The sequence below is a fragment of the Hippoglossus stenolepis genome, chromosome 17, assembly GCF_022539355.2.
Source record: "Hippoglossus stenolepis isolate QCI-W04-F060 chromosome 17, HSTE1.2, whole genome shotgun sequence".
In the NCBI taxonomy this organism is placed as follows: domain Eukaryota; kingdom Metazoa; phylum Chordata; class Actinopteri; order Pleuronectiformes; family Pleuronectidae; genus Hippoglossus; species Hippoglossus stenolepis.
The window spans coordinates 11,042,595-11,065,092 of NC_061499.1; the positions used below are offsets into that span (position 1 = coordinate 11,042,595).

The window sequence follows — 22,498 nt, forward strand, 5'->3', positions numbered from 1 at the left end:
GAACTTGCCAGTGGCATTGCAGCACAACTGCTGTTTTGGAGCAGCGAAGAAGAATCGATGTCCAGGAAAATAAAATATTTAAAAATAACTGACGGATTCATTCATTCATAGTGAAAGTAATTGTGACTTGCAGCCCTCGTCCAATTTTCTTCAGCATTAGACTCCAGCTTTTCACATTGTGTTCTCTCCCACATGTTGCTGTGTGATATCAGAGCCTTTGGAACATGTTTTTCTCACTTTAAGCCCTTCTAGAATCCTGAGTAAACCCTGTACATGTTATGCGAATTTACCAGTCTAAGCCACCATACACAGCCACCTGAGTCTTCACAAAGAACCATTCATACAGGTCTAACTGTGTGTTGTTTTTTTCTCTCTCCCCCAGCATACCTCAGCCTTCCTTATGTTTTGAAGCTTACAGTTAGAGATGCAGTAGTTTGTCAGTGTTATCCTTATAAGACTCTGCTTTTTTTCCCACCACGCCTGATGTTATTAGTACTTGGGGTGATACCTATTTGGCCTCCTCACCCCTCAGCCAGATGTTAAACTGCAGACGGTCTGTAGAGCTGGAAGGAGTCTCCTCATTTTGTTGCGGTTCTCTTGTCCAAGATGGATAACAAGCGCAGTCCCTTCCATCTCTCCTCCTCCCTGTCTCCCTCCATGTGAAGATGCCATATGGTTGTGGGCGCCAAGCTTGTTGGGGTGCTGGGTCGAGGAGGGGGAGGGGAGGCTTGAGGGCGGTTTCCTTCCTGTACTGTTTCTTCTTTCTCCCGTAGTTTTTCCTCCCCTGCTCCCCCTAAATTAGGTCAGTTAAAGGTACTGATATCGACTCACAGCTCATGTTTCCTCTCAAGGTGAATTTTTGTTTTCTGTCGTATTACTTGGCCTTCGTCCCTGTTATTCCCCCATCAACCCCCCATAGTTACCTGGCTCTCTTCCTATGACGATAATAGGGGGAAAATCTGCAGTCTGACTCCTCTCTGAGCGGGACAGAGGAGTCTGGAGAGTTGTGTTTTAATGGTTTTTTTCTTTTTTGGACTGTTCCGTCTTACCACAGCGTTGCCAAAACAAGCATTCCACGAGCACAGCGCAGTGTGGGATGTGATCCTAATCAGAAACACAGTGGAAAACTAGACTTTACCACTCGACTAAAGAATCCAGTCCACCTTCCCACTGCGAGTCACACAAGCCAATATTTCTTCGTAATGACCGAGCTAGATTTTAATAGTGAGGTAAAAGAAAGACGGCAAATTGGATTGTTAAAGCTCACTTAAACAAACATGACATAGCGAGTTCATGGTCGTGTCAGCTCATCATGTTTCCATCAGCTACTGTGATGCAGATGGTATAAAGAGAACGTAACAATCAACAGTATCACAACCACGGAGATAACCTTTGAGACAATATGATATTAGCACTTAATATTACTTTTTAGTTAGAGTTTTAGAGAGTATCATCTCTTAATCATACAAATACAGTTTCAACCTCAGCCAAGCACCATACTTAAGAGCATTTGTGTTATGTAATTAAATTATAATCTCAACTCAAAGTTCCACTTAATAGGTTTTTTTTTTAGCTGAGAGCTGAATGTCAGCAATGAATGGAGAAGGTTCAGGTTCATCTTTTATAGATCATGTGGTTGTATAATAAGAGATTGTGATTTCACTTTCCACCAAACTTTGCTTCAGAACAAGTGGATGAAAGATGTGCCCATGTGTCGTCTCATCACCGCTGCCACTGTGGTTAATGTGAAAGCAGAAAGTGAAACTGGTAGACATGTCTGAGTCCACACATTTAGTTTTGTGTCCGACCCACTAAAAGTTTTTGCTCTGTCTCTTTCTGTGTTTTGTAGGTGACCTTGATGGGGATAGACATCGTTGGCGCATTCGTGGAGCGCATGGGAGAGCGGTTCAAAGGATACCTGTCCACAGGTGAGATATCTTACCCCACCCTAAACTACCTCAGGGTTAACTAGTTCTTTGCATGTCTGAAAGCAGCTTAAGAAAGAGGCTGCACACCCAATGTACTAACACACACACACAGATCTACTCAAGCGCACGGCAGCAAGCAGTAGTTGTGTGTTCAAATACATGTCTTATAAACTATAGAGGGAATCAAACAAACGCAAAGTGAACTTCAAGCACTGTACGTGTCCTAGTAACTTCTGAGTAGGGAGGATGTTTAAGTAGCGGCGGCAATCATTTTGCAGCAGCAGGCTGGTATTGTTCGGTACCTGTGGTACTGTTGAAAAAAGCGTACCGTGACGTTTTTAGATTTTCGGCATTGGTAGAATCATTTATGTTTCCTGATACATGCCAGTATGAAACTTTTATTTGACTAAATAAACATTGCAGAAAAGATGTACATTTATGGCATAACATTTTACGTAAACTGTGTGTGATCTATTAAATAATTTTCCTCTGTCATAAGGTAACATTTGATAACATCTCAGGAATATATATATATCTTTTACAAACTTAATCAAACTCATAACTGTTGAAACTGGCAACTCCACACCACGTAACACGTGATGGTTTGTGTATTGTTGTATAGATAGCTCAGGCTACCCTTCCATTTTGTTCTGACTTCCACTTTGCGGTTCCTCTGAGACAGACCAGCAGTGCTGCTCTAAACCCCGGCACCACCCCCTCTCTATTGTGCATCATTTAGTCTCTGTATTTAGCCTCTGAATTGTCTGCCATCCTGTAGCTCACCCTATTACACCCCAAAACCACACCTCACATTCATATGACCTCATAGGCTGAATGTTGTATCAGATTACATGGGCTGTGTATGTGTGTGTGTTAGGATAGTGCCAGCCCTACTTTATGCCCACTCAAGGTGTCACCAGCTGTCTTTGTCAGCCAGACTGGCTCTTGACAAACACACTCAACCCTACAGCGCAGGTCTGGGATGATCAGACCTGTAACACTGTCGCTGTGCAAAGTCTGCCACCACACACACTCACACTCATAGACACACTGTGTGTATCAGTGTGTGTGTAAGGAAGTGTGTGTTTCAGACTGATGGTAAAAACATCTCTCTGAGCCACCGCTGGCTCGGGAATCTCCCTCCCTCCATCTCTCCTTTCCTGTGCTCTCCTTCTCTCAGCTCGCCCTCCACCCACACACATGCACACACACATATACACGGAGGGCAGGAAGATGAGATAATTGAAACGGAGTGACTGTATTGATGGATAGGACTGACTCAGGGTAAAGGGTTGCTGCCATTACAATATGTTTTCATGTGTGCACAGCATTTGAACACCATCTTGCCCAGATGTGAAGTGAAATGGATTCATACAAATGTCACAAAACTGTAGTATGTGTGAGATAAGATGAAGTGATGTGATTGGTCCAACAGAAAAATGTCAAACAAAATGAGTCAATTTGCATTCAAGAAAAGTGTGTGTGTGTGTGTGTGTGTGTGGGTGTGTGTGTGTGTGTGTGTGTGTTATCGTCTTTACCACAGAAGATGACGTTGTATGAAACAATGCCCCCCTGTGAGGATTTTTTGTTTGTTTGAGGGAATTGTCCTTGTTGCCTAGACAACCAGCTGTTATGGAAAAATAATGTATGGTCACACACAGAAGGAGACAGATGACATCACACTGTCACTTTAACACACCCCCTCCCAGCCCCCTTAGACTAGGAATGTGTGTGCGTGTGTGTGTTACGTGAATGTCAAAGTGAGACTTTTTATGTAACTCAGAAGGTTTAGTGTCTCCATCTGATTTTCCAACAGAGACCAGTTTGTGCGTTTAAACTGGGGTTTATGCTGCTGGCTATGACTGGGCCATTTAAACCCCTGCATGTTGTAAATACTGGACTTTGTGAGTTAAAGGATCAGGCTGGAAATGTTCTCTATTTTTGGAATTGTCAGCAGATCTCTCAAAAAGACCAAAACCAATGATATGTTTGTCAGTCTCTCAGAAGTGTTGGACTTTCCCACATCTCTCTCAGCCCATTGATTTCTACTAAGACATAAATCTTCAAAAACACAAAAAAAACACAAAATAATATATATATAGAACTTTTTATATTTTACCGAAAAGCAAATTCAAACAGGAGTAAATAGCTCATTTGTTGTGGACTGTTTTCAGCTCTGAATTTTTGTATGTATGTATTTTTGTGTATATTTACTAGGGTTGTCCCGAAATAGTACGTTTATGACTTAGAAGCTTTAGTGAGAATTACGGGCGAATATTTTAAGCTGTGGGTAGGCGGGTGGGGGTGTCAAAAATCAGACTGTACCATGTAAGCCTGTCACATGGTCACGTGTCACTTAAAAGATACAAAATTTTGCCTGGTCCATGTGAAGTCTATGGCACAGAGGAATAAATTCCAAAAGTACTTTGATTACAAGTTTTTATTTGTCACGCATGTCAAATAATATAAATGTAAAATATACATAAGTGTGTTGTGGGTTTTGTGAGGGATGAATATGCTGCTCGGTTCATGATCTCAGTACATGCCGTGGGACAGTATGCCTGGTCCACACAAACACCCTCCTCATCCCATGTTCAGTGATGGTGCCCGAGTGTACCTCCTCAGCCAAATCCACAATAATACTGTTTGAGCAGCTAGTGGTAGTGAAATTAGCATTTGGCCTCAGGAGACGTCTGTGTGCGTCATAGGCGGGTGAGGGGCTTTCTCAACCCTTGTTTTTGTGGCACCCACAAACTGCAGGCGTTTTGATAAAAAGATGAAAAGTACCTGTTCGTATACTTTTCAAATTAAAGCCCAAAAATACTCTTTGAAGTGATGGCACCTCCACTCCTCATTGTATGTTGGATTAGAGGAACCATCTGAAACATTTGCGTAGCTGCCAAAACATTCATTGTTCATTTGGACGCCAGTATTAAAAGGCTCTCACTGTGGATTCTTTACTGTGTGCGTCACTACGTTACATCGGCGGCCTCACTGCTGCATCAGTTGTGTGTAACTGACATGAAAGCATTTGATGATCTTGACATTATTTTAGTCGCGGTCCATTTGTCGGAGCCTTTGTGTCCACGTTGGCTTTACTTTAGCTTTTGTACAGTGATTTTCTCCTCTAACAAATTGACAGACTGTATAATAAATGTATATCTTTGAGTATCTCTGTGATTTACTCACTTGTTTTTTAAATCGGGTAAAGATTCAGATTCATGTGTGGCTGAACTTGCCCTGTACTTGATGTAAACACTGTGCAGTGAAGTGTATTTTTCATGTATTGGCTCTCATAACCATCCCATCCTTTCTTTGTCTCTCTCCCTTCGTCTTCCCTCTCTCCTTCTCTTATTTTGTCTGTAGTGTTACCATCTCTAGTGGACAGGCTGGGTGATGGGAAGGACCAGGTCAGGGATAACAGCCAAGCTCTTATCCTTCGCTGCGTGGAGCAGACCGCCGCGCCCATGGTGAGGCGCACACACACACACACACACCCACCCACACACACACAGATGCTTACATAAAAATCTCAGGATCCTAACCAGTCAAAGACTCTAGATAATTCTATAAATATAGTAATAACCATTGTTTGTACCTTAGTAATAGTAATAGTTCTAAGACTGTTGGATTTCAAGTTCAGTCTCTGAAAGTCAGTTTATGAAATGCATGTTACTGTGAATAACATGTTCAGCTCAATTTTTGTATATTCAAAATGCATGATTAAAATGCAGAATGGAGATAACAGATAAATCACAGCCACCTCCACATCAATAATAGATACTCACTACAGCAGAGAGCTCCTCTGTGTTTTGAGCTCCCCCTTCTGGATATATGAGGAACATCACATGCTACATCACCGTTCTACTGTGTGTTACCCCCACACACACCACATTTGCACATCTCACATCCCAGATTGTGACCCTCTCTGTACTCTATAATCTGCTCAAACCCCTGATGAGCTGCCAGGCAGAGACTCCTTCTTCTCCCTTCTGACTGATTCTCTCTCCCTCCTCAATCCTTCTCATCCTCCTCTCTGCAGTACGTCTGGGAAAGGCTTCTTCCTGGTTTTAAACATAAAAACTTCCGCAGTCGAGAAGGAGTCTGCCTCTGTCTCAGTGCTACGCTCAACACGTGAGTAACTTCCTCCTCTTCATTGCCCAATGTCATACATTAGTCCTCCTAAAAAAACGACACATACATGAATCATATCGGCTTTAAACCAACTCATTGAATTTCGTGTTCTACACACTGAGGCGTATATTTTTTTCCATTTGCTGCTACTGCTACTTGCCATGAGCAATGCTTGTTCAAGAAACACACAATCTCCGTCTCCAGGATAAATCCTCTTAACTGTATGTGTGACTCTGTGGCACACGTATGCCACCACCACTTTTGTCATGTGACGCTTCAGTCTTCAAGCATACATGTCGCCATCTGGTACTGTCGGAGAGGTTTAAAAATCTGCTCTCGGTTTTTCGTGGCCTGAACTACAACAACATGAAGAAATTATTGGAATGGGTCTGTATCTTACTACTACGTTCCAAAGAAAATATGATGGTCTGTGTGGAGATATTTTTCCAGAAGCAACAGGAGGTCTCAGGCTATCTGGGAAAATAAAAGAAAGGGGTTTATATGCACGAGAAATAAAATCAAAGTCAGTCTGAAGCTTTTTCATGTCTCCCAGTACTTTAATGGCCAATATACATGTCAGATGATCGGCTACTTATTTTTTTGTATATTGTTTTGGGGTTGCATGTTCACCCTTTAACTTCATTGTGCTCTTTATTCATGTTTTGTGTCTTTCCTTCGTTTCTAAAGGAATCCGCTTGAACTCAGTCCCTCCCATTAGTTGATAAGAGGATTTCTGCTCTTGTAGAAGCCCACAGTGTCTGGGATTGTAGAGACGCTGCTGTCATACTTAACATGGATTGTGCAAGCTTAAAGTGTCATTAAACAAATACACCTATAGACATAAGACTGAACATATGCTTGTTCCCTTGCTGCACCTTGGACCACAGCAGTTCAAGCCTGTGCCGGTTCTAGTCGACTGTATTTTCCACCTTAGAGTTGCTACAGTCAGCAGATCTGGGCTCTTGGAGTCGCGGTGTGACTTTTGTCATCTTTTACTTGTGGAAAGTGACATTGATGTGCTAAATGCTAAGCTGCTCCCTGATTGTACAACTAAAGATGTTCACGGAGCGAACGCAGTTATCCATCAAGCCTGAGTAGACATCAGATAGAGTGGTGTGCGTCTGGGTTGTCACCTCTTTATTTTGTGTGGTTCACAAAGCTCCAGATATGTCTGATGCTGATATGTCTCAATGAAGTACAATAAAGAAACAGAAATTGACAAAACACAAGAAAATGAAAAAGCATTTCCATAGCTTTGACAACACAAGTTTTGTTGGAAAAGGATCAAACCTTTTTTGTATCTTCCAATGTTGTGATATTCTTTTTCCTCTGGTTTCTATCTGTTTCAGGCATGGAGCTCAGCAGCTGAGCCTCAGTAAAATAGTTCCTCATCTCTGCTCTCTGACTGGAGACCAGAACCCACAGGTAAGAGGCAAAGCCCTTCAGAATAGGATATGATGACGATGATCAAAATGTGTTATTGTGTAAATGTGTGCGAGTCTATTGTGTCTTCAGTGTACCAGTCTGTAGCTAATACTGTGGTTTAGTTCTCATCGCCCTGAGTGTGGTGGAAGGCATCTTAAAGCAGCTCTGTGATTATTACTGTTATTAGTGGGGAGATGGGCTTTGTCGTCCCCCCACACAGCTTCACTGCTGAATCATGAGCACCAACACCCGTCCATTAACACACACAACGTGTGTGTGTGTGTGTGTGTGTGTGTGTGTGTGTGTGTGTGTGTGCGCGTACAGAGAGGTTTGTTTAACCTGAGTTGCACCCCAAAGCTGAAATCTGCTCCTATCGTCTACCCAATGATTATCTACCTACACACCTTCCCAGCCAATCAACATTGACACAGGCCCCACCCACCCTCAGTTGCGGAGAATCCCTTTAACATCATCCCACCACCCAATCACAAGTGCCCACAGCATAACTAGCAAATCAGATGTCTCCCATTAGGGGGATGGGTACGAGGCCTTAAGGGTTTATTTTTTTAATGTGTTTATATTCGCTGTCTCTAATCCCTCTCATCCCAGACAGTGAAGTAACTGTAATCTTTATGTAGTTATTATGGAAAATACTTAATAATCTTACTGACTTTAACACGTATTTCTACATTGACAAGACATAGATGCCTTTGTGCTCACTATGTGCGTGAGCATGCATGTAAATTTATTTGTGTGTGGAAGACTTTTAAATTGGTTAATGTTTGTTGTCTGCAGGTGCGTGAGGCCTCCATAACAACATTGGTGGATGTCTATCGTCACGTTGGAGAGAAGGTCCGAGCAGACGTAGGAAAGAGAGGCCTGCCTGCTGCACGGTGAGTTGCTGAACATCTCCGTCTGTGTCAGCGCTGATGTTGGTTGTGCATTTGTGTTTGAGTGTGTGTGTGCGTGTGCGTGTGTGTGCGTGTGCGTGTGTGTGCGTGTGCGTGCGTGCGCGCGCGTGCTCCATCAAGCAGGAATTAAATTGTGTGGAGGGTCTGTGGGTCCTCTGGCCTTGGCACTGAGTCTGTCCCAGGCCACGCCATGCACCACTCTGCCCTTCACACACACAGAGGCACTTTCATCCAGAGCACAATGCTGACTGACTGTGGGAGGGGGCAGAGGGCTGGGGGGGGGGCACAAAGGCATTGGGTGGAGTAACACAGTTGGAGTTGGAGAAAATGTGGAGAGAGCGTGTGTGTGTGTGTTCACGTCATCTGAAGAGGTCCATTGAGTGGTATCGTCCTTCTTTGGTCGTCCTGGTTACATGTGCCCAGTTTAGGGTTATTCTATGCGGACAGTGACCCCCCACTCTCCCCCACTCTCTCCCTCTTTCTCCTGTGTGTGAGATCCCAGCAGCACAACACTGACTGCTGAGTATGAGTCTTGCATCTGTGAATGCTGGCCGTGACAGTGTGTCATGTGTTGCTCATATTAAGCCGGTCTGTCTCCAGTGTAAACATGCTGTCTGTGTATGCAGGATTTATATAGACCAGTTTGTGTGTGTGTGTGTGTGTGTGTGTGTGTGTGTGTGTGCGCTTCAAAGTGCATGTAGAGGTCTGACCGATGCTGTGATTTAGATCTGAAACCACTGATTTTTTCTTCTTCTGTAATATCTTGTGTGTATATGAATTCATTGCAAACTTTTGTATTGCGAGAAGCACAAATATGTCACGCCAGTTTTATCAGTGTACTCACTGATGACATTGGATCACTGCTATGAAGGCGAGGTGGAGGTTGTCTGAGTGTGTTCACGTTAGTATATGGGTGCCGAGTGGAATGCAGAGCCACAGCCAAGGTCTCCCTGACAAGATCACATATCAAATCTGTAGAGCCATAGCACCAGATAATGTAGAGAAAGGGAGCGTTGTGACAGAGAAGGGGAGTGGTGGGAAAGATAATATGGAATACTGAGAGGTGGACGACTCCTGCCTTTATGGTTTATGTTCTTACTGTTTATTACTCTGAGAGACAGGACAGAGGAGTTGAGAGACTTTTTTTACTGCACTGGAAAACAAAGAACTGGGATTTGTATACATGATTCCTTCACATGTCTGGAATGTGAACTTATGAAACCTGCACTTTTATTGATATTTTAAGGGGCATTTTGAATCATAGTCTATGAATAATATTCTCTCTCTTTCTTTAGCCAGACAGAAAATTTCTAGAAAATTGGAGCTGGTTGTTTCTGGAGTTTGCCTTTCTCTAATGAAGAACCCAGCAGGAGATTGTCCGAGCACATCCACTCGCTCTCTGTGAATTTTCCTGCTGTATTCTCACATGAGCTCGCTCAGACATTTTGACGATATTTTACTGGAGGACTGGCAGGATAGGTTCTGGAAAATGTCCGGAGCAGCTGACTAGTACATTTGCGTTCTCACATACAGCCCCTCTGGAAAAATCACAGGAATATATCCAGAGTTCAGTGTGTGTCTAAAAGCAGCTTTTCCTTCTTCTCCCCTTCGATTAGAAAAAGCCTACAACAGTATCCAAGCCTGTAGTAGTAAATCACACAAAATGTGTTGAATTATTTTATTATTAAATTATTTATTTATGTGAAAAGTTATTTATATTGCTTACCCCCAAAATATTGGAAGTAGGCCTGGAGGCTGTGACTAATGAGTATTATTACATTTTCTGATGAGGACTGTTATTACTCAACAGTTAGAGGTACCAAAAACAGATTTAGTTTATTATTTCTGGTCAGTTTTCAGCACAATCAGCTGCATTGAAACTGACTCCCCCTTTCCGACCGTCAGTGACACAGGTTACATCAGCTCTGGCGGTCGCTTTCAATGGGTCAGCGTGAATCATGTGACCTGGCTGTGTGATCCAGGTCGATGTCCTGTGTTGACTGTGGGTCAACCGGCACCGGAATTTCTTTGTTTGTGTTTCTGTTACAGATGACAGTCTTATTGCAGTGTTGTTATTTAAGCTTAGACATCATTTAACTGTCTCCCTGATGTGTGGACAGTGACTTAGGAGGAGCTAACAGGATTAATGCTCTAATCTGTGTGTGATGCTGTGGGTTTTCCTGACAGAGCCAGACCTGAACAGAAGGCTGCCGGTGTCTCCCTGATGTGTGCAATGTACAGTGCATGTATTTCTATGGTCCAGCAGTTACAACAAGGGATAAACATGTAACAGCAATCTCCTGTCAGCAGTTCAAATGCAGGTTTAATCAACATTCAGTTCACCTGTTGTCTAAACACATATCTTGTCAGAAAGGCAACCGAGCTACCTGATTTGTGTGCGACCATTCTTCAGTCACAGTCCATCGGTATCCAACACAGCTTCAGAGCTTGGTGTAAAAGGTGCAGCAGTATCAAGAGGGGATCCTTGAATTCAGAAAAGAGAAGTAGGATTAAAAAAGAAAGAGGAATAAGAGGATATGGACAAGTGAGGTGAGAAGGCGAGAGGAAGAGGGGGGGAGGAGCAGCCTTGCGTTCTGTCTGCCACTGGCTGTACAGCCCCTCCCCCCCCCCTCTGACGAGTGTATGTGTGCGTCTGGCTATGAGAGGGAGGTTATGTAAAGGGTAACTGAATCTCTTTGCTGGCTGTCACACAAACTGGCCCACTTTCTCTCTCACACACATGCACACAAAGACCCTGTCTGAGATTTAACTCTTTGTGTCACTGTGGAGATTTCTCAGTAGGTGTGTGAGCTCAGCACAGTTCGTATGTGAGACAGTAGGTGGTGCTTTGTCGCATGCCCATAGCATGCTTTGGTCCCTCGCTGTTGCCACTCTCTCTCTCACACACACACATGATCACACTCACACCCTCTCGCCCCCTCCCCTCTCCCTCCCTACCTCTCAGAGCCACTGCACCATGTTGGATACAAAGAGCTGAGGGGAGCCGAGGATCAGAGTGTGTCACTAGCATGGGAGCTAATGCAACGTTGCGCAGCAACCTATTAATCAACCCACTGGGAAATGCTGAGGCTAAGGAGTGCAGAAGGCTGTAGGCTTGGTCTCTTCTCGAGCACATCCGTAAATTAAAAATGCTAATGAATGGAAGGGAGCAACTTGAAAACGCAGCACGGCTGAGCAGCCCGTTGCAACACAGATCGTCAGTTATCAGGAGCTTCTAAGCTGTCGGGTGTTTGTGGACCTGCACCGTGACACCAAAAGACAGACAGGGAGAGAAACAGAGAGAGGAAGGTGTGTATTCCTTTATTCTTATGTGCTCACATCCATGGATAGCGTTATGGGAAGGAGACATTAGGGCATGCCACTGGACAATGTAGGTCATTGTGTCTATTGTGTTTATGTCAATGTGTATCCACATCGCTCAGAACGATGGAGGCTTTTTATTTGTGCATTTATTTTTATCTTGATTTGTCCTTAAATTGAGACATTATTGCTCTGTGTTATTATTGCTCTTTAAATTGAATATCAGAGCAGGTTGTGGTTGTGTGTTGTGTGTTGTGTTTGTGTGTGTTTGATGCTGAGGAGGTTGTCAGGAAGACTCTTGTCATGTTTCTGCTGCAGCTTCATGAGTCTGGCTGGCATAATAGACACACCCACCAAAAGGCAGGCAGACAGGCAGGCTCTCCACATGTTGTTGCTGCTGTTAATACGTTCACCTGGGATTCACAGCACCTTCACTGTCTCTAGGTCAAGGCTCTGGGCTGGGGTGTGTATCCACCTGCATGTGCAAAGTGAAGATGATTGACTTGTTTTCCAATTCAGTCTAATTTTGATGCATCTAATTCTTATTGTATTTGTATTGTAGTGATTTTTTGTGTGTGTGTGTGTGTGTGTGTGTGTGTGTGTGTGTGTGTGTGTGTGTGTGTGTGTGTGTGTGTGTGTGTGTGTGTGTGTGTGTGTGTGTGTGTGTGTGTGTGTGTGTGTGTGTGTGTGTTTTGTTCTAACCTTTTCTCTTCTCTCTGCAGGTTACAGACGATATTCACTCGTTTTGATGAAGCCTTGAATTCAGGCAACATGGCTCTCAGCCCGAGTCACGGTCAGTGTCCTTTCTCATTTATTATTATTTGCCACCAAATCGAGTCATTTTGGTTTGAGAGGAGATCCTGGTTGTGTACGTGTGTGTGCATACGTGCATGTGTGTTGGTGAGCGCTTGTGCGTGCCTCGTGATTGTGTATGTTTGTTTCCATTAGCTTCAATAAGAGCAGCTAACAGGATTAATGCTTTAATCTGTGTGTGATGCTGTGGGTTTTCCCGGCAGAGCCAGACCTGAGCAGAAGGCTGCTGGTGATAATTGTTTGGTTTTAGCTTCAGATTGGACTATGGATCTTTAGGAGCCTCAGGCTCACTGAAAGTTGGAATTGTGCAGCGATTACACTGGCTACAGCAAGGTTTCATTTTGTTTTCACTTTTCAGATCATAAACTTAGGTTCCATAGCCCTCGAAGGTAGAGTAAGTTATTCTGGAGAAATGCTTCAGTGCTTCCTTGAACAGCGTGAAAGTAAAATCTCTATCGTAGCAAAACAAACAAATAAACATCATCAAACAAACAACGTCCACCCAAACACAGCTTCCAAAACACAACAGAGTAAAAACTAGTAAGATTTAGTTGTTGAGATTGTTTGATCGATATCATTTTGAAATTATGCTTCCAACCACATAAAGCCACTGTGCTAAAATCTTATAATGTTCAATTAGTCTGTAGCTTTAAAGCCCTTTACACATTGTACTAACAAATACCACAATATAGAAAAAACATCTAGACAGAAATTGTACATCACAATAGATCTTGGCAAACCAGAAAATAAGGAATGTCCAGGATCAAGTAATTTAATGTTACTGGACAGACAAACATCAGTACCTACTTCTACTACCTACCACAGTCAGTCAATGGTGAAGCTCACTGATGTTCCAGAAGTAATGAACATACATTTCCTTCAAACCATGTACTGTGAAGACTGTAAGAGTTGCAGGCGAATAAATACCATTACATTAGCTCTTTTTGTGTTCATTTTTTAAAGTTAGGGTGTTTATTGTTTAAGTGTAAAGTGAGCAAGAATCAAAACAATCCCCCACCTCTATTAGTGGTTGTGCAGTAGTGTAATTTGAGATTGAAAATCCAACAGTTTGTTTACATAGATAATATTGTTAAACCTCACAGCACAATCATCTTTTGAGTATTGATAATACGATAACATTTCAAAGGGCATGAATGTCATTAACTGTGGCTTTAAGCTGAGTTTGTGCTCTGTGATGTCAGAAAGGTCTTGGCTCTTGGTGTCTAGCAGAGCCTGTCATTGGCTGTTTGTACCTTTAGGCTGCCCTGTCACTGGGTCTAACAGCGACAGTTGGTAACATGGTCGGCTGTTGCAGCTTGTTTACTTGGATAGAGAGAAACATGGGCAGAGGCATCGAGGAGGAGCTCAGGGCTTGTGGTGGTTTCTGTTGCCATGATGGTATCTCTGGTGGCAGGACAGGGGTAGAGGGAGTGTTACCTTTAACTCCTGCCTCCCTATGGTTGAGAGGAAAGCTGTGTTTTGGCTGCATGGTTGTGTAAGTGATTGTGTAATTCTTATTTAGAACAATAATGTGAGTTCTCCTTTCTTATGTTTCTATTTTTATACACTCCCAAGAGGTCTTGTCATGTGCCTAGGAGGAAATCTGTGATTATTTTAGATCAAACAAGACTTTTTGACTATCTTTATTTGTAGGAGAAAGATACCAAGAGTAAACATGAGAACAACCCAGTGAAAAGTTTGAGAAGAAACTGACTGGGATGGTTGTGGTCTCTCAGTGCTTGCCTGAAATAATCAAGCAAGTGGTTAACAAACTACATAACAGGCTGATACGAATGGACTGACATTGATACTGAAAGTATCTGTATCTACTCGACAAACTCTGGCCATCGGACCATACACGCTGAGCACATATCCAAACGTGAGTAAACATACCAGATACCGGGGTGAACTTCATCTGCAAGGCCTCCTGCTTGGCCTTAGCTACCACCTCAAGTATACTTTAGTTTCTTTCTCTTGTAGAAACGATTCACTATTTACCAGGGACGACAAAATGATTTGAACATTAGATCATCTGTAGGTTATTTTTTCAATTAGTTGTCCATCCATCATCTGTGCTGCTGACACTTAGGGGTCATGGGTAGAGCTGGAGCCAATCCCAGCTGACATTGGGCAAGAGGCCGGGTACATCCTGGACATATTCAAATACTTTATTATAAAATGATTATTTAACCAGTAATATAATCTCTTAAATGAAAAATTATTTAATAACTATGTGACCGCTTCCTGAGTTTGCGGTACCGCTGTTAAATACTTACCTGAATTTGCCGTCAGTCATTTACAAAGATAAATTGAATCTTGTAGTTGAACAAAAAGTGATTTTGGAGTCGGTTAGTTTATCTAACCTGCTCCTGTCTCCATCATTCATGTCCCCGTTCTCAATAGTAAAACTGGCAGAGAAAACTAATAAAAGAGGTTAGTGGAATGTCAGATGCAGACTGAGATGAGTATTTGTGACCAAAACCTTGGTAAGCTTCCAATAATTTAACTTCTAAACACCGGACAGTGAGGACACATGTACGCACACGCACACACACTTTCGTTCTTGCCCTTGCCCCACATCTCTTTGGGTCCAGCTTTTGCTCTACAGGGTTTGTGGCAGCTGTTGCTGCGAGAAGAGGAGGGAGGGAGGGCAAAGGATTGAGGGAGGAAGCTGAAAGAGATCTCTGGCAGTAGCCGAGTCACAGCGCTGTGCCTATCACTGCCTCTCCCCAATTCATCATGACAGAGACAGAGAGAGATTGAACAAACAAGAGAGGGGGGAAAAGATAGAGGAGAAGACAAAGGAGAACAGAGGGAGAGGAGCGAATACCGACACAACAGGCAGTTTTTCTACCAATAACACACCGTAACCATGGCAGTTGGGGATGATGGTAAGTGTGTCTCTGTGTGTGTGTGTGTGTGTGTGTGTGTGTGTGTGTGTGTGTGTGTGTGTTTGTGTTTAATCTCATCTGGCGGTGGATGCTGGCACTCAGACAAAGGCTTGTCAACATATGGTTTTAGATCAAAATCAGCTTAGGTTCCAAGCACTTTCACCCCGAGTGCCCTGGCTCAGATACAGGCTACATATTTGATGTGTAGTGGGGTTCCCTATAATAAAATGTCTCCATTATGTTGTCGTGTGTGTGTGTGTGTGTGTGATGTGTGATGTGTGATGTGTGTGTGTGATGTGTGATGTGTGTAGATATAAACAATGCATATGTCCTAGTGATTCGTTGTTGTGTTTTCTTTCAGTTTTCTTCAAATTCATTAGTCTGAGGACTGACCTGAACTCAGAGTGTCTGTCATGGTTGAATTGTACAGTATGCACCTTGGTCACAGAGGCCAAGTGGCATTCATGTACAATTTCTTCCTATTTTACTGACATTTTTCTGTTGTATTAACATCAAGTGTGTTGTTCTTTGCTTGCAGCCTTCCTATCTCTATCTCTCACTCCAAGATAGAAATCTGTGTGTTCGTGTGTACACATGCGAATGATTATTGGCAATCAAGAACAAATAATCATTCTTAAGCTATGGTTCATTCGTTAAAGCTTTTTCCATACGTCCTGACTCCCATCTGTAAGAGTTGGTTTTGGTCCACCTGAGACCAAAATATCCACCACGGTTAGAGCAGAAAAACGTTTAAATTTAGAGGAAACATAACCGACTTGGCGGAGAGAATTTAGTGTCTCCTCTTTCTGGCTGGGTCAAAATATCATCTGTAACTGTTTAATGTTATTAAATATGGCATTTTATACAGACCAGAGCAGATCAATTTTGAGCGTGTCATCTAGTAATAGTTGCTTCGTTTTTATTTCTGTATTGTTTCAAACATCTGGCCTATTCTCAGATGGAATTTTAAATTACCACTATATGTCAACAGTGAAAATCAAGTATTTGTCGGTAATAAAGAAAACATCAGCTGTCACATTATATATGCAGCTATACAACCTCAAGTAATCTTATGAAGTGTTATGCATGTGCTGATTTTAGATAATATGCTGATTAAATAAAAAGGAAAAACGCTACAAGCTCAAGAAAGAAAGTTTATGCTGATATAAGCAGCCCCCAGACTTTCTCAATTTAACTTAAATGTTTTATAGCCACATTTAAATCTTTTAGGGTTTTGGCTTTAATAATATATTGTCTTGTTCTGAGTAAAAATATGGCAATAGAAAAAAGATAATAGTTTTTTATTTAATTGAGACGGCACATTGAACACATCGGTTTTGCTCTGTCTGACTCCGTCTAGTTTCAACATTAACGCATCAGATTTCAACTGGACGTGTAAAGATAAATAGATGGAAACCATTTTAAAATTGGTATCCTGATCTTCCAGACAATCCTGAAAACAACTGACCTGTGACGCAGACTTTATACAGTTGGCTAATTTCTCAACTGTCAAAAAGTCCCATTGACCCAAATACAAATCAACTTTCATCATTAACACTGATTGATTATATAATTCTGACAAATAACTGATGCATTCTCAGGTGTATGTTTGTAAAAGTGAACAAAACATGTTTCCAGAAAGAAAAGCATGTCAGTGCCACTGGCGCCGTGCTAAACTCACTTAATGTTATTTTGTCTTGTCTGAAAAGGAGCTTGTCCAAATGCGGACACACACACACACACACACACACACACACACACACACACACACACACACACACACACACACACACACACACACACACACACACACACACACACACACACACACACACACACACACACACACACACACACACACACACACACACACACACACACACACACACACAGAGGAAGCCCTGAGATGTTCGAGGCCATCAGCTGTAGCTTTCCTTGCTTGCATTGTACCTAAGTGTTGACAGGGACTGACGTGCAGACACACACAAACACACACACACTGTCTTTCGCAGACATCCTCATTCTGCTTCAGTGCATCCTTGGCGCTGCAAAGGAAACCATGACCCCATTTCCAGGCTAGGCTGGTTGCCATGGCGAAGCTTTCCTCTCAAAATTATGGTTTATCCCTCTCCTGGATTTGGAATTAGGACTCAAATCATACCTCTATATGTGTGTGTGTGTGTGTGTGTGTATTTTACTCTTGCTTCTTCAAACTATATTTACTTCTATACTAAACTGTGGTTAAACAGTGTGTTCCTCCTTTTGTATTGTTGATAGATTTTTAAATATTAGTCTTTGCTTTCGACAATATCTGACAATCACAATTCTCTGAAGAGATGGTTATAATACTTTTTGTTCTAAATGCCCACACACGTACACACACACACCTACACACACCTACCTCTCTTCTAGTTTACATTGGAGCTGGGGCAGTACATCTCACGTTCTCCTTTGCATCCCTTTCTCAAAAAAAGGCTGTGAAATATCAAAATATTTTCTGTCTGTCATCTTATGCACCCTGTCACATGGTCCTGAGCTGGTCTATGTGACACAGTCTGTGCCCCAGCTTAAAGCAGATCAGCCCAAACACAGGTTCTCTGTGTGTTGTTAAGATGCCTGGGTCTGCTCTTAGTGGCGTGTTGAGACTTTCAGCTGTAATACTTAATGATGATGATGTCTGCTGCACTGCTGCGACTGATCGTCTCAGTTCTTCAGAACAGAAACTCTGACTCTTTACTGTCACTGATGTTTGGTTTGAACAGAGTAAATAAAATGAGTGCAATTGCTGTGGGAAACTATCAGCAAATACTACCAGTAGCACCAAGTGGCCTTTCTCCAGCAAAGCAGTTAGCTCAGATTTATTTGTGGCTCTGTATTCAAGCTGACCTGTAGCTGCTCTACAGAACGGCCTTTATTTATCTGAAGTAGTGGCCCTCGAGAAGAAGCCATTTGTCTGGTGCAGAGCCAGTGCTGCCACCATGTGGTCACAACTGAAAGATAGTATGCATTAGTGTCTGTTTTTTTGTTTTTTTTGCCTGTTTGTGTAGATGCTTTATTTGCACATAGTGCCATAGTTTTCTGGGGAGTGTGATATTTCCATGGCAACACTAATGCCGCCATGCATTCCTCTCCTCCCCAGCACGCCAGAATCCATCCTAATTTAATAAACCAGCATGAAGTCAGTGAAGACACAGTAAATGTGTTTATTAAACTAAATTGGAGATGTGAGCGTGTGTTCACGGGCACACTGCACATCTTTTTTTTTTTCCTGTTTGCTCTGCTCATCTGAGAAGCTGGTCTGCACTGGTCGCCATGGTAACAGCATGTGTGCAGCCTGCCTTCTCTCTCTCTCTCTCTCTCTCTCTCTCTCTCTCTCTCTCTCTCTCTCTCTCAATGCCCCCCCACTCTCTCCTCTCTCTGGTGTCTTAGCTCTGCCCTCCACCCTGAGACATTTTCTCCCATGGGGTCTGACTAGACAAAAGCAGGAAATGCTAATCATGCTAACGATGATGCAAATCAACGCTAAGACAGTTGATGCATGACTGATAATTGCTAATGGCCCCCTGGGTTTGATAGAACGCCATTAAAATCCTCTAACTGGTATTTTATATTGTCCATTCATTCTGTTTTATTGGGGTCCCTGTCAGTAAATTGAACAAGCACTGTATTTCTATTTTCTTTTCTTTTGCATTCATCATATATATTGATTGTAAGACCTTGTCTATTAATATAATCTTTTTATGCAAAGGGTCTTTTATCCCTTTTGGCCCTTGAACGTTGAACCCTGATATTGACCATTAACAATCATGAAGAACCTGTTTGTTCAAAATGCTCATTGGGGGGGAAAGTATTTTACAATAATCTGGTTGGAAGACTCAACATCTGTAAAATATCAGTTCACATAAAGCTATCCAGGAACTGTGTGTGTTCTTGTATATAATGTGCAACACAGTTTATTTATTTATTTGGCTCCATATAATATTGCATTAGATTTAAAATGTATCAATAATTTCTTTGCTGTGAGAATGTTTACGGTTGTTTACATCCATATAATAGACTTTTAAATTAAGGCACCACAGTAAAAACCAACCTTCAATCCAACTGCACAAGCATTTACTTGCTGTGGACCAGACTAAATGCAAAATTCACGATAAACAAGCGTGAAGTGAAAATGGCTGCATTACAGTCCTTCACAAGGCAAAATGCCAAGTGGCTTTAAGTGTCTGTGGGTTGAAGACTTCAGTTCGTCCTTGAGTGTAAATAGAGCCCGACCGATTTCATCGGTTGGCTGAAAAAAATCGGTCAATGTTTCACAGACACAACAGCATCTGTGTTTTTGTTTTCCGATATCCCTCAGTGTGAATTATTTTACAGAATCAGCATCGCAGAAAAGATGTGCATTTGTGTTTATATTTTATGTTTGGTAATGATATTTTCTTATTTCAAGTTCTATACATTTGGTTGTATTTGTGTTTTCTTTATATCTATAGTTATGATAAATTGCATGCTTCAGTTATAGCAGTTGTTTCTATATACTCTTGCCCCTAAAAGTGGGCTGCATGTTTCTACTGCTACGCTCATGTGCATACAAGCACCTTCAAATTACAGCAGGAAGTTTGGAATTCAACCTCATTGTTATTGTTTCATTTCAAATCCAGTGTCCTGGACTACAGCGTCAAAACAGTGAGGAACATGTCACTGTATTACTCCACTGTATGTGTGTGTGGGGGTGTGTGAGTGGGAGGGTCAAGGCCTCAGATGGAGGGGTGTGGTCATTTCCTCCCCTTCACCCTCCCAATCATCACCCTCCCTTATTTTTTTATCTCCAGGACCCTTTGTTCTGTGGATGTGAAGAGAGAGAAATTTAAAAAAAAAAAAATGTGCTTGTCTCTCAGGTAGATGAGGCAGCATAAAAATGGTGTTAAGAGGTTGTTGAAAATTGAGCATGAGAGTAAGAGAGTGTGTGTTGTCCATGGTAATGAGTTTAGGTTCACTGGTCTGGCAGGGACACAGAAGAAACCCTGTTAATATTCCTGTGTGTGTGTGTGTGTGTGTGTGTGTGTGTGTGTGTGTGTGTGTGTGTGTGTGTGTGTGTCTTCCTTTCTCTCCCATCACACACACATTCATATTCTTGCCTCCGCACTGGCTGCAACACCATGATGTCACCTCTCATACGATTGGCTGCGAGGCTGCTGAGGAAAGGAGGAGAGATGCTGGGAGAGAGAGAGAGAGAGGGGAGGGTAGAGGATGGCTAGAGAGGAGTGATAGAAAATGCCGGCACTTATATGGGTGGAGGGATTTTCAGACAGCGACGTGAAGTGTGTGTGCGTGTGTGTGTGCAGCTTTAGCTCCGACATGAAGTGTGTGTGAGTTGTGTGTATGTGTCTTGGGGTACGGCTTGGACCAATACCACGCCCTCCCAGAAGCATGAAGCGACTGATCTGCCAGCGGATCTGTGACTGTGAGTGCAGGGATGGATCTGGGTGTTTTGGTGTGTGTGTGTGTTGCTGATTGAGGACCTTTTATGTCAGCTTCTTTACATGTCCACTAGACTCTGCATATATTTGCGTGCATGTGACACACGCACACACGTATGTCACTGGTTTTGCATGTTGCTTGTGTGTGTAGGTAACTTGACGTATGAGTCAAGGTGTTGGGTGGTGGCTGTGGCGCATTTCTCCACGACTGGTTGTCAGAGTGACTGGAGTGCTACTGCATTCCTATGCCAACAGTTTCATCTCCACAGTTGTGTGTGTGTGTGTGTTTCGCTGGCACACTCAAAATGCTGCACCTTTGCTGCAAGCGTGTCTCAAGTTTCCCTGCTAGCTTTCTTGTTAGCTATATTTCTGCTAGCATGTGGGCTCTGGAGAGTTCTGTCGATCACAGTTTGCATGGGTGGACATTTTGGTCATTAGATGTGTTTTCAGGCTCTTAAAAGGGATGTGTGTGTGTGTGTGTGTGTGTGTGTTTGTGTGTGTGTGTGTGTGTGTGTGTTTCTTTTTTCTTCCTTCTTGCAGTGTGTGTAATTAGTATTGATTTAGTGATTCCTGACCAAGCTCTCTGTAGACTACAACCTCCTCCACGCTTTGCGACTCGTCTTTACTTTTCGTTCTACTGATCGTTGTCTATGAAACAGACTCGAGCTCTTTATGCTCAGCATAAAAGGAGCAACTAAAATCCAAGCTACTGTGAAATGCTTCAGACTAAGGGCGTAAATAATTCATGCATTCTTATTTAACATATTTAGAAGGTTGGTCTCTGCAATTTGTTTTTGTGGGAATGGATTATTATCTTTTTTATCAGTGAGTCTTCAGTTGTTAGCCTGTGTTGTGCTAATTTATAATTATGAATGCAGGTTATGAATGAATTCAAATAATTGTTCCACTGTTCAGGGTATTCCAGGTCTCTTTTTTAAGATATGTGCAATTTATATAATAAGATCATTAATATCTGTTATGTAGTCTGAACTCAGAAACAATAACAAAGGCTTAGCATGAATTTCATGTGGTAACACACAAGTGGTAACGCTCTACACTTTCTCTTCTCTCTCTAGATCGTAATTTTGACGATGACGATGACAGTGTGGATGGGAATCATTCTTCCTCCGCCCAGGCTGCATTCAAGGTCCCCAAAGTTCCAAAGAAGCCTGCAGAGACCTCGGCTGCACGCAGGCCCAGTGCTACTGGTGGCAAGCTAGGTACTTACGTTAATGCACATTGGCAACTACAGTGAATTCAGATGCACAACAGTGCATCCAAGTCAGGAAGCAACGCAATGATCAGTGCTGTTATGATTACAAAGTGTAATCATGTACTCAGTGTGCAGCCGATCTTTTTATAGTCTGAGCTCAGTAGTGTCAGTATTTAAGAATTTAAGATTTAGACATTACTGAATGCAGAAACACTTAAAACCTAGTAAATGACAAGCAGCCCAGAGAATCAAGCACCGTAAAACATCATTAAGAATTTATCAGTATCCTCCTTTTGTGGGGAAATTACTATTTTATTTTGTACATACAGGGAGTTCAGTGACTTATAGCAAGTGTCTAGACGAGTTTAGTCAAACTGCATCGCAA

General features: G+C 42.4%; 1 protein-coding gene across 5 annotated transcripts in view; it reads left to right on the forward strand.

The window, feature by feature from the left end:
* clasp2 (cytoplasmic linker associated protein 2) overlaps window positions 1–22,498 on the forward strand; it is a 52,767-nt gene that overhangs the window by 3,926 nt on the left and 26,343 nt on the right. For all 5 annotated transcript variants that reach the window (XM_035182447.2, XM_035182451.2, XM_035182452.2 and 2 more), the window contains exons 2-8: window positions 1,850–1,928; window positions 5,295–5,398; window positions 5,971–6,062; window positions 7,412–7,487; window positions 8,283–8,380; window positions 12,442–12,512; window positions 21,977–22,120. In XM_035182447.2, the coding sequence (XP_035038338.1) occupies window positions 1,850–1,928; window positions 5,295–5,398; window positions 5,971–6,062; window positions 7,412–7,487; window positions 8,283–8,380; window positions 12,442–12,512; window positions 21,977–22,120 (664 nt within the window). The remainder of the gene's footprint in view (window positions 1–1,849; window positions 1,929–5,294; window positions 5,399–5,970; window positions 6,063–7,411; window positions 7,488–8,282; window positions 8,381–12,441; window positions 12,513–21,976; window positions 22,121–22,498) is intronic.